The following is a 12,920-nucleotide window of genomic DNA, read 5'->3' as shown; positions in this document are numbered from 1 at the left end:
ACTTCAAAACGAAATTGGAAAGTCACATTCCCAGTTGAAACATGAAAACTGGATTTTGGTGGCACCTCAGAGTGGGACATGAAAAGATGTCTATGGATTGCATAATTCTGATCATGATATCCACATGTTTGTGCATAGATCGAAATCTACTGCATTTTATGAAACAGTTTTTCTGTTCTCATCTTATATGAGTAGGTTAGGTGAGTGAAATTGAGCAATCTTATCATTATAATTATACTATTTGCTTGTGGCATTATTTTTTAACATATTACTCTTATTTGACCTACCACAGTATTAACAGTATTATTGCCTAAATTATTTAGAATTAAATGAATCATGTGAAATAGAATTAAGAGAAAAACGTACATATACAGAGTATCTCGTTCCTCCCATAGCAATACATTCATTAATAACTATGTATTGTTTATTTGATATATACTGCTAAATTTTTATAAATGAAAAGTGACTAACAAATGTGTTCTAAGTGTATTACTTTTATGTGCGTGTATAGATAAGAAATATTGATTTTTTCTTTTTCTTTTAAACAAAGGTGCTCTTTCAGTAAATAATATTAACTTCAGGGCTGAACTAATTGTAATATGAGTGCTGATATTATTATCTATTCCCACTGTTAACTGATATGTAAACATAGTATGACAGATTATTTATAAATTGTAATATGAAAATATTGCATTGAAACTATATCATATCAGTCCACCGAGTTTTGCTTTCAAATATTAAAATACTAGACATTTAATCACAATATATATGTATATACGAAACTGGTTCAAAATAAATTAAATTTGTATATTTTTTTAGGATATTTTGACTGAGAAGAAGGTCTTAAACTGTATTTAATACCTCCATAAGATACCCAGATTCTGGGTGACTGATATTTGATCAGTGCTAGTTAAATCTCCGTGTAACATGCACCAGTTAAAGTTGTTTACTTTGCAAACAATACAATAAAATTCTTGCCTGCTGTTTACTATTAAATGTAAATCGTGTTTTAATTTTTTTGAAACTATGAATATTTTTAATGCTAAATTGTCTATATTTTTTTTACAGAAATGCTGCTTTCAGACATGCCAGACACTCAAATTGTTCTTTCACAGAAGGATGCTTCTGCATATGAAGGCACTCGCGAAGGTTAGTTCTTCCCATTGTCTTTTTCCTTTTTTTATTTTGAGTGTGTGTGCACATTTTCTGCACTATCTGCTTACTGTAAAATACTGCGAACCATTTTCAAAATATAATATTTAGAACAAAATTTCCACTTTCAAGATACACACTTGTTCTTCAGAATAACACTTTATTTGATCAATTAGTCCTGGGTCTTATACATTTTCTCTGTGGTGGGAAAATTATCTTGTTTTGGGGATACTAGGATGGAGGATTGGGTAATAAGGAACAAAATTTATATACAATACATCTCTTATCTGAAGTCCTGATTTTGTTCGCCATTCTATTTCACAATAACAAGAAACTATCCCCACTCCTACCTTGCTAACAATTGAAGTCAGATTTGTCTCAATAGTATACTAGGGATGGCCAAATCTGGATTTTTTACTATTGGAATCCAGAGAGTAAAACCAGGGAATCTTGATTTTGGAGACAGTTCACATTTCAGAGGGAATCTTGACGTTTAAATACAATTTACTGCAAAAGCGAAGCAAGTGCAAACACAAACCTATTTTTACGTAAGTGCGTAACCTACTTTTGTTCACATTGAATTTCAATAAATTTAAAATTTCCTGCTTTTCTGTTGATCCATTGATAATTTTGTACAATAAATTTTGCACGTGGTTTATCTTCTAGTAGAATGTATTATACTATTTTTTTTCTAGCAATTTTATATGTAGTATCTGTATGACGATTTTTTTATAAGTTTAATAATGCAGTGTAATTAACGTAAGAACCTTTTGGAATATACAGCACTAGTAAAAAGTATCCCATATTATACAGGCATATTCCTATATGCTTCTAACGAAACTATTAACATTTAATTATTAATAATTAAATAATTTAATTAATGCCTCTACATTGTTAATGTCTTTTGTATTTGTTATAATAAAACCTAGTACATGATACAAGGTATTACATACAATATTTTTTCAATATGTGTTCCGAAAGACGAAAGTTAACTTATGATTGATCATTGATTTCTCTCCTCCTTTCCAAAATATTACCATCCACCTTACACTCTAAGCAGACGAAATCTACCTTTCTATTGTGGCACCACGCTGGTGCCGTAAGAACCTTTCGTCTGTGAAGTTAAGTTATTGAGAGACAATCAAAACACGTAATCTGTTACCTCTGAGAACAAAAGTTAAAGAAATGCATAATAATTTTTGCAAACATCTTCCCCACTAGCTACTGTGTTAACCTTAAAAATTAAGATTTTTGGTCCTAAGTATACATACCAACATTAGCAAAAAAAAGAAGAACAAAAGGAAACAACCTAGAAGCCACAAAGAAGAAATCGGGATCTTCAGAGTTCCGAACAGTATAATTACATGTTTAATCCTAATAATTGATTTTCTTTGGGGGACAATAAAAGAGAATTTGTCTCTTGCTTTTAGAATCATTTACACGACCGGAGGTGGCCGCGGTGGCTCAGTCGGTAATGCGTCTGACTACCATGCTAGAGGTCCCGGGTTCGATCCCCGGCTGGTTCAAATCCGGGAACTTTTCTAACGATGGAAGCGGCCCCGGCACCCACCCAGCATCGGATAACATTTGTACCTGGGGGAAACCCTGGGGGGTAAAGGTGGCCAGGGGCGTGATGCTGATCACCTCACCCCCACTCACGACCGGATCAAGAAAGTGTGGGGCGTTACCCCCACACCCCCTATACGCCTTCATGGCGTGGTGCTATCTATGCACAGGGGAGCACTTTACTTTTTTTTTCTTTTTTTTTACCTTACACGACCGGAAGTATGAGAAATGGGTGAAACTAGAATTAGGTACGACTACTTCACTCAAATACTCACCCAAAACGTATGATTTGGTTAACTTTTTTTCTCAGGGGCGAAATGTTACGTGTTCTCATTGTCTCTCAATAATTTAACTTCACGGACGAAAGGTTGGTTAACTGAAGTTTCGTTTTGTTGTTGTTAGCCATACCTAATACTATATGTAGTTTTGCCAAGAAATGTCCAATTCTTGCAGCAATATTTTATTGTGATTTCAAAAGAAAAAGCCAGGAGAGAAGCAAAGACAAAAACAACACTATAGCTGACATAACTAAAGCTATCCAAAATTCAAATGTCAATATCTCTAGTTTCGAAACTCGAATAGCAAAATTTTTTCACTATGATACTGTTCGGGAAAAGTGTATAAAAACAGCCTACAAGTAGGCCGTTTTTCATTTATTTCAATAACTCACCTGATTTCGAACGTTTCAAAAAATTATTCATGAAAGTAGACTGACGCAAGGTAGCCTTTTCCCTTTCTCTCTCTGCCTTTTCCTATTTTCTGCCCCTGACAGTTTTTTCCTTGCTGTACTCATTTTCATTGGATGAGAAAACGGAAAACCAGAGAGAAAAATTCAGAAATATGCAAGCTGTTAAAACCGTATTCTTCTAATGCATGCAATTAACTCACAACCAGACCACGGCAATACTACGAACATTTTTTTTAAAAAAAATGTTTATTGTTCCACTTATTGTTGCAGATTATTACAATGTTCAGAAAAATCCAGTAGCCCTTCCGAACAGCCGCCTGCCACGTTCTGAAGCAGTGAACGGAAAAATAAACACCGGCAATTTAATTCGTAAAAGTGAGAATGATCTTATAAGGGATTGTAGGACAGGTTCCACACAATTGTTGACAGTTGATTGAAGCAGCAAACAAAAAGAACTATGTTTTTGTATTTTTCCTCTTACATATCTCCAAAGTGTTTCCACTTTGCAATGTGGAAGTTGCATAGCAACAAATATGTGCAAGAACAAGTTTACCCCAAAGGATGCATTCAGTAAATAAAACCCGGCTACATTCTGCCTTCATGTCGCCCTGGCATACGTGAAACAACAGGGGTACGGCCGTACCATCGTATCCCAACTGGAGCCACCGGTGGTAACAAGGTCTTTCACCGGTGTGTATCATTGCTTGCATTTGCAAGAGACCACAATATAATTGCAACTTCATGGTGTGAAAATTTTGATGTGATGGTAGTGAGGCGGGGCTCCATCTTGCTGCAGGTAAAACATTTCATCGCCAAATAGGGTTCAGATGGCAGGCAAAATCCTTGACTGAAGCATTTCAAGATACACCTCACCGGTTACGGTACCCTCGAAGAAGAAGGGACCTATCAAACCACGCAATGACAGACCACACCACACGTTAAGCCCCGGTAGATTCACCACCTTCTCCACATAAACGTGAGGATTGACGGGCGACCAGTAGACACAATTGTGGCGGTTCACAGTACCGTTAAGTTTGAATTGCGCCTCGTCAGACCACACAACTGTCCCTGCAAATTCCCCATCCTCGTGAACCATGTGCTCAAACCATTCGCAGTATTCGACCCTACGATCCGGATCGTCCTCGTTGATCGCATGTAGCAGTCTTGGAATGTACACTTTCCACTGTGCACCCTTCAGAATGCGTCTTATGCTAGACCGGCTCACCCCACTTCCGCGCGCTCCCTGGTTCACTGATTTTTGCGGTGATCGGGTGAAATGTTGCAACACAGCAGCACTGGACTCTGGACTTGTAGCTGTTTGTGTTCGACCGGATCTTGCCTTGTGCATATCATAAACAGTTCCGTCGGATTCGAACTTTTCACGAATACGGGCTATTGTTCGTCGTGTTGGAGGGCCGTGTTCCAAACTCATTCTGCCACTGCCGTTGAACCTCTTGAATGTTCTCGTACTTCCAGAACCATTTCAATACAGTCTTGCGTTCCACAAATGATAACCGTACCGCAGCCATTGTTGCTACTCGACTGTCTTCCGCTGTACTGGCGTGATCGCTCCAACACTCGCGCATGCGCAGCGCAAATTGCCAGCGCCACCTACCCGTGACAAATTAAACAGTTACACTACACGTCCACATGAGATTAGTATTTGTAAGTCTGTTTGTTTCGAAATTATTGCATTACAAACAGTGTGTACATTTTTTTGGACCCCTCTGTATATACTGCTATACAACCAAGACGAAGCATGCCTAGATGATCATTATATTAGAAGACGAAAGTTATAATGAAGCACCTTGAGAGTTTCATTAAAAAAAAATTCCTGAAAATGTGTGGAAAAATTATTACGAATCCTGATTGCCTCCAAAATCTGTTTTGCCTTATCATCATTTGCTGCCATGAAAACTTTGCTTCAATCCCTGAAGCTTTCTAATGGTTGAAACTCTATTTGGAACCAACCTGGCTAATGTGCTACACATATACATAATGTCATGAGTAAAAGGATGTGAAAAAGATTTAAAATTCTCTAAAAAGTACAGTGTAATGTCACTGAAGCATTCATCAAGTAAAATTTAGAAGCACACTTAACAAAGAAGGTAGACAAAATAGATGGAATGGTAGCCACAACTCTATAATCTGTAGTTTTAATTCTCTCTACCAAATGAGTGATTTTTGTATCTATTTCAGATGAGTCAACCTGCCCACAGTGTGGTGAGGAACTTAATGGGTCCAAATGCAGGCTTGTTCAAGATGCATGTGGCCATAGGAAATGTCGCATGTGTCTCCTGAGGGAAGAAAATGGCTGCGAAACTTGCAAGAGCCTGAATGCAGGTAATGAAGAATTTAAACTTACTGAAAACTTTTGAGTGTCAGTTTATTCTGGAAAGTTCTGGAAATTAATGGGTCGGTTAGAGTCCTTTTTTCCAAGAATGTCAAATACATGGAAGAGAAAGGGATAAGAAATATCGCAGTGTCATAATTTTATTTTGTGACTAATGCCATGGTAATATGTGGTTTGTTACGTATAAGAGTCATCTCTGATAGAAACACTGTCAAGCCAGAATTTTGTTCACAGATGCAGCCACCATGTGCCCAAGTATGAACCATAGAATCACGCGAAAGCTAATAAATCATAATTTAGCCCTGAAATGACATTTCTGAAAAGATTCCCCATCACCTGGCTACCCTGGTGAGACTTTTCTATTCTCCATTACAGATGAAACAAGATGTCTGTCTCAGTGAAGAAACAAACAGTGAGAATTCTCGTTTCATCCTTTGTGGGGAGGGTAAGCTGATCTATGACAAATACATGCATCCAAAGCAGTGGTATTCAAACTGTGGGAGGAGGTGCCGAAGTTTCACTGTGAACTTACGAAAAAATATTAACTTCTTTTCTGAAAGTTTAAAATGTAATAAAAAAATTTCAACATGATCTTCTGTATTATCGCAATTCATATTGGTTGTCAATTGGGACCGCCTATCTCCCATGTTTTTGAACTGAGACAGGAACTACACTTGTTTCTTTTAGAAGAACAATGCTGAAAGCTTCATTGATAACGCCTTTGTACAGAAATTGTCATACCTTTCTGATTTTTTTCACAAAGTGAATGCTTTGAATGTATCTCTACAAGGTGCAAGGAAATTCTGCACCTATCAGACAAGGTGTTAGCCTTCAAGAGGCAATTGCTGTTTTCTAAGAAACGGATTAAAGATCAAAGCATTGCTTTCGTACATTGAGCAAGTTGTAAGAAGAAACAGGACTACTATGAAAGGAAAAATACAAGCAAATAAGAGAGGTGCGTGCAGATTTTAGCAGCGGAGGGAAGAATTCAAATTTCTGAAAACTGAGGACATCTTCAAGTTTATCTTACGTACTTATCCACTTAATAATTTTAGTTTTCATACTTTTTGACCCACAAAGGTGAACATGTGCCATGTAGAAAGTAGTTATAGAAAATTTTCATAGCCTGTCTCATTGATAAGTTGTTAACCATAGCATTTTTATCTTCGCTCTGTAGCTGATCATAAAGTTGTCAAAAAAGAAATTATCGTACCGTCAGTGATCGCTGCCTGTGAGAATGGGACCAAGAGTACAGAACAGCCACTGGAAGCAACTGCTGCAGATTTTAAAGAAGAAAACACTGATAGAGGAAGCATAATTACTGTTCAGAGCAACCAATCAACTCAAGTGGATATCCCACCCTCAGCCAATAAGAATACTGTGAAGAAGAGAAAGCCACTGATTATCTACAGCCATATTAATGTAACACCAGGTATGTTTATTGCAAAATGCTCGAGATGAAATTGAATGTGGAGAAACTAGTACTCACTTTATCCCAAAACTGTTTTTTCTTCTTTGTTCTATTAATTTCAGTGGCCACTGTCACCATCCTTGTTGGAACTGTTGCTTGGTGTGCATCTTTTGTTTGTAGTTAATTGGCAGCCGCTAGGTGTGCTGTTGTTAACTACGTCTGTTGCTATTTCCCGGTGTTAACTGTTGTAGTAGGGCAATCCAGGTGTGGTGTGCCTGTCCGCTATCGATATTCAGCTCATGTGAGAAGTGCATTATGGCATGCGTTTCCTTGATTTTGGTGTCTACGAGTGTGTGGGAAGTGTGTTTGACTTGTACCTTTTGAATTTTATGGCTATGGTATTTGATGTGTTTGGCAAGACCAGTAGTGGGTTGGGTTTTTTTGCATCCGTTAGGTGCTGTTGGATTCTTTCATTGACAGATCTGATGGATCTGCCAATGTAATGTGCCTTGTACTCACACTCTGCATCATATACACCTGGGTTGTCAAGGGGGAGAGGAAGTACCGTTTGTGTTTGTTCAGTTTATCAGCTATTGTGCATGGGGTTTGTGTGCTACTTTGATGCCATATGGGAGAAGGGCTTTGGATATGCGGTTGGAAGTGGTGGGATGGTAGGGGAAGGCAAACCATTTATATTGGATGTTGGAGGTTGTCCAGTGATGGTGGCTATCTCTTCTCGTAGATCCTCTTCTCTGCAGCAGGAGAAGGCTCTTCGATAAAAGTTCAGCCACACGTTGTCTTTTTGCTTGGGGGGGGGGGGGGCGCGGCTAGAGAGAGCATGTATGTACTGGTTGCCTGCATCCTGTTTTCTGTAGATAGTGGTTGTGAATTTGTTAAGTGCGCGGCTGATTGTGATGTCCAGGAAGTTGATCTTACCATGTTCCTCTTGTTCTACGGTGAAGTTGAACCTGGGATGGATGCTATTTAGTTTGTTCACTAGAAGGTTGAGTTCGTCTGCCTTTTTGTAAATGACTATTGTATCGTCCACATACCTTCCATATCGGATGTATTGCAATTCTGGAGTGTGAAGTATCTCATACACCTAGCTGAAAAAGAGATACTCTTCACTACCTACTACAGTTTCGCGGGTAAAGTGAGTACTAGTTTCTCCATATTTATATACTACCATGTCTCTTTTCCCAATTATGAATGAAATTGAAAGGGAAAAAGTGCCATATTGTGATTAACTCATGATGCATGCATGTTTCTCTGGATTATAGTATTGTGCTGCTTCAGTCACGGACACTTCAGGGTTGTAACAATCTCATGGAAAGTCACTGGAGTCGTGACGACTGTAAGTGATAAGTAGTTAACTTATAAGTTGTGACAACTTATAAGTGTCCATGTCTGTATGAGGTATAAGTAGAGGCATGCATATTTCAGTTTTGACGGAAACACAAAATGTGAAATAAGACACACTAATATTCATTTTTTATGTTTTTGGAAGGTGTGAGGTGCATTTTCCTCCCATAAATAACAAAGCAGTGTTTGTATATGTATGAATTTAATGTGGCCGCGGTGGCTCAGTCGGTAACGCGTCTGACTACCATGCTCAAGGTCCCGGGTTCGATCCCCGGCCGGTTCAAATCCGGGAACTTTTCTAACGGTGGAAGCGGCCCCGGCGCCTACCCAGCGTCGAATAACATGGGTACCTGGGGGAAACCCTGGGGGGTAAAGGCGGTCAGGGGCGTGATGCTGATCACATCACCCCCACTCACGACCGGATCAAGAAAGTGTGGGGCGTTATCCCCACACCCCCTATACGCATTCATGGCGTGGTGCTATGCGCAGGGGAACACTTTACCTTTTTTTTTTTTATGAATTTAATGATGTCTGAATTTCCAACCCAGTAATCACTATATTTTTTTTCACAGATATAAATTTAGATAAAAATTTTGTTAAGAAGTGCCTAATCACTTAAGGTAATTTATGGGTGAATGAGCCATTTCAAGTCTTTATGGATCATGGAAAATGTATGTAGCCTTCAAGGAGTTCGGACGTGCATGAATAGCTCTCTCTTTCCACTTGAGTCGCCCGCTGTGAACCGGATGTAAGAGGGTCCGTCTACCCAACTCGAGCTTGCACAGAGGAGGAAATACTGCAGCAAAAGTACTGACTTTGTTGTAAATTTTTTAATTGTTAAGAGCAGTATTGCCCAAAAAATGGGAATCAGCAAAGCTGAATGGCACAGATTGAAAACTCCATCTCGACAGCCATAGCGAAGGAAATAAACCAACAGTTTGGAGACCTGGAGAGACGCATTGCCCTGGCATTTGCAAGTAATGCGGTGTTGAAATTAAAATTAAACCAGCGCTGACCACTGCAATTAAAACTGCCGTGGAGGATGCCATTCAAGAAGTAAAAAACGATCTCGAGGGGAAAATCTCCGAGCTAGACAATCAAGTGAAGCAAGTGCGAAGGGATCTGAATTCCCTGGAAAAATATGACCATCGCCTGAACCTTGTTTTTCATGGCATCAATGAAAGTGAGGGTGAAAAGTGTGAAGTGATTGCTTCAAAAATCATCAATGAGCAGGTGAAAGTGAAAGTGCCACAAGATGTGTTTCATCGTGTTCACCGACTGGGAGCACCGCGACGTGATGGAAAACCCCGTCCGATCATTGCCTGCTTTGTCACCTACGCCCAGAGAGACTTGGTCTACAAGAACAAGAAGAACCTCAAGGCTACAGGGACAGGAATCTTCATAACTGAAAACCTTACAAAAGCAAATTTGGACTTTTTCACAAGGTAAGGCTTAGTAAAATATTCGAACGAGTATGGACAACCGATGGAAATGTACTTGCCCTACACAACGGAAACGTGGTTAGGATTAGTGACCCGGAGGACATCGCAAAGTTCAGCAGAAAGTAACGCTGTCCCACCACACTCCCCTCCTAACGGTGGTGTGTTTATTTTTGGAACTGCTTCCCCCATCAATGACGTACGGGCAACAGTGACCAGTCAAAAGTAGTGGGGAGGGGAATGCAGGAGAACATTCCACGCCGAACCATACAAAGCTTGCAATCTTGCAATACTCTCTGCATTCCTCAATGGTGGCGAAAGGAGGGCAAGAACCTGTCACATAATAGACTGTTATATAAATGTAAACAACCCTCAGCTTGTATTCTAACTCACGCCAGAATATATCGGCAAGCTCAAAAATCTATATTTCTCCCATTTTTAGTTAATCAACAAATATTTTCATTTTTTTCTTTTTCTTTTGTTAGTATTCACATTTTTATACTAATTTTTACTTTTTTATTCTTAAATTTTTCATTTATTTTTTACATTTTTAAAAATTTGATTGTATAATAAGTCACTATGATAACTAGCACCTGTTTTTTTTAATTAAGTGTTATACGTATGCACATTTTCATTGTTATTGCCATATACAATTCATACTCGGAACAGAATATATTCTTCATGACCCCACCAATGTAGTCAATGGTGCAGAAACGCCACTCCCAATCAGAATTCACTGCAGTTACTTTGATGAGTCGCCCATTAATATCCACAACAGCAATGACAGTATAAAGGAACAGCTCGAAGCTGAAATAAATGGATCTGAAAATGGCTTTAAATTATGTCATCTAAATATTCAAGGCTTACTCAACTCCTTAGACGAATTTAAAGAAATAATATTGAACTTAAACTTTGACCTGATAGCCATTACAGAAAGCTGGTTAAAACCGAATATTAGTAATAATATAGTAGACATCGAAAATTACACATTAGTTTGACAAGATAAATTAAACAAATCTAGAGGTGGTGTTTTTATACATATCTAAATCGCTTAAATAGAAACTTTTAGACGGGTTCGTTAATAATGATATCGGCGTAGAGTAGAGTACCTTGTAATCGAATTAACTATCGATAGGAAAAAAAATGGAATTATGGTAGCATATAAACCCCCAAATGTCAGCTACTAGACTCCTTCAGGGTATAATCAAGGAAGTTCATGGGAAACATTTAATTACAAAACCAACCAGAGTGACAGCGACGTCAAAGTCATTAATTGATTTAATAGTTTGTTCACAAGATTTAATTGTAAAGCAAGTTGGGCAGAGCGAGTTACCTCGAATTACAGATCACCATATAACATACTCCATATTTGACCTCACCAAAGCAATTTAAAAAATTATCAAAATGAGAAATTTCAAAACCATGGACTTGGACAAGTTTTGTAAAGACACGGAAAATGTGGAATGGTACGGAAAATGTGGAATGGTGTAAAATCGAAAGAACGAGGACGTAGATGCAGGCCTTGAATGATAACATTATCAGATTAATAGATAAGCATGCCCCCAAGTGAAAAATTTGTGTAACCAAACCTCCCGCCCTCTGGATTTCAAATCATGTAAGGGAATTCTGGAAGTTGCGCAACTTCTTTCATCTGAGATATGTAAATACAGGAGACCCAGATGCTCTCCTATCGTACAAATACTTCAGAAACAGAGCCAAAAAGGCAGTCAGAAACGCAAAATTTAAACACTATAACGAAACGGTGAATATGAATGTAAAAAATGCTAAAAATATATGTTCTAACCTCAGAAGCCAGGAACTTTTACCAAATAAAAAGAGTAATGCGCTCTCCTCAGATACATTTTGCCCGAATATGGTAAACAAGTTCTTTGTTAAGCCGAGTGCACCCTCAGATAGCAAAGCAGTGGTGATTGATGAAACTAACACTTATCTTGAGCAACCCAACAATGACATGTTCTTTTTTACCCCAGTAAGTAGCGAACAAGTACGTAAAATTTTTAACAAAATGAAATCAAAAGCGTGTGGTTATGATGGCATAAACCTAACTGTTTTACAATATTGCATCCCCTTTTGCTTAGAAGCTCTTACGCACATTATTCATCTTTCCCTTTCCAAAGGTTGGTTCCCTCAAGAGTGGAAAAAATGCGAGGTAACACCTATACCTCACAGAAATAAAAGATCTACGACTTATTAGCATTCTATCCACAATGTCCAAAATACTTGAAAAAGTAATTTATGAACAAATACTTCCACAGATTCAAGGTTTCCTACCACACTTTCAATCTGGTTTCAGAAAAATGCATAGTACTTGCACTGCGCTGGTAGATATCGTAGACAATGTAAGTAAAGGAATAGATGAAAATGAAGTTACACTTTTAGTCTTGTTGGACTATTCAAGAGCGTTCAACTCGATCAATCATGAATTGCTATTGGCCAAACTGTATCACTATGGCGTTACTGGAAACGCGTTAAATTGGTTTCGATCATATCTCGGCAACAGGAAACAACGTGTGAAATATCAGGAACCGGAAGTCACATACTCTAAGTGGTTAGTTGTTCAACAAGGCATCCCTCAAGGAAGTATATTGGGTCCACTACTATACTTGATTTACGTAGCTGATTTCGACCAATATTGCCACTACCATCAGTATGCTGACGATTCGCAAATCTATATTCAGTGTAATACAGAAAACTACGATAATGCGATGACCAAACTTCAATTTGATCTTCATGCTATAACAAATTGGTCACGGAGAAACTCCCTTCAATTAAATCCATCAAAAGCTTGCTTCATAATCATAGGAACTCATGGTACCCTTAAGAAACTTCACAAAATTGCACCTTCTCCTCCAACTCTTGGCAGTATACCGCTAAGCGAAGTGTATAAGCAAAAACTTGGGGATTGTGTTCGATAGACACTTAAATTGG

At 38.3% G+C, this 12,920-nt stretch overlaps 1 protein-coding gene across 3 annotated transcripts in view; it reads left to right on the top strand.

The window, feature by feature from the left end:
* The window catches only part of LOC145983702 (uncharacterized), a 37,535-nt gene that overhangs the window by 6,725 nt on the left and 17,890 nt on the right, over window positions 1-12,920 (top strand). The window contains exons 1-4 of one of the 3 annotated variants that reach the window (XM_083117864.1): window positions 41-200; window positions 1,069-1,149; window positions 5,606-5,749; window positions 6,979-7,191. In XM_083117864.1, the coding sequence (XP_082973990.1) occupies window positions 125-200; window positions 1,069-1,149; window positions 5,606-5,749; window positions 6,979-7,191 (514 nt within the window). In that variant the 5' untranslated portion in view covers window positions 41-124. Of the gene's footprint in view, window positions 1-40; window positions 201-1,068; window positions 1,150-5,605; window positions 5,750-6,936; window positions 7,192-12,920 lie in introns of those variants that run through there. The other 2 variants (XM_083116990.1, XM_083118337.1) reach the window with 2 other exon arrangements.

The sequence above is a fragment of the Lepisma saccharinum genome, chromosome 1 (genome assembly GCF_977018435.1).
Source record: "Lepisma saccharinum chromosome 1, izLepSacc3.1, whole genome shotgun sequence".
NCBI lineage: Eukaryota > Metazoa > Arthropoda > Insecta > Zygentoma > Lepismatidae > Lepisma > Lepisma saccharinum.
This window is presented reverse-complemented; position numbering and strand designations above follow the sequence as displayed.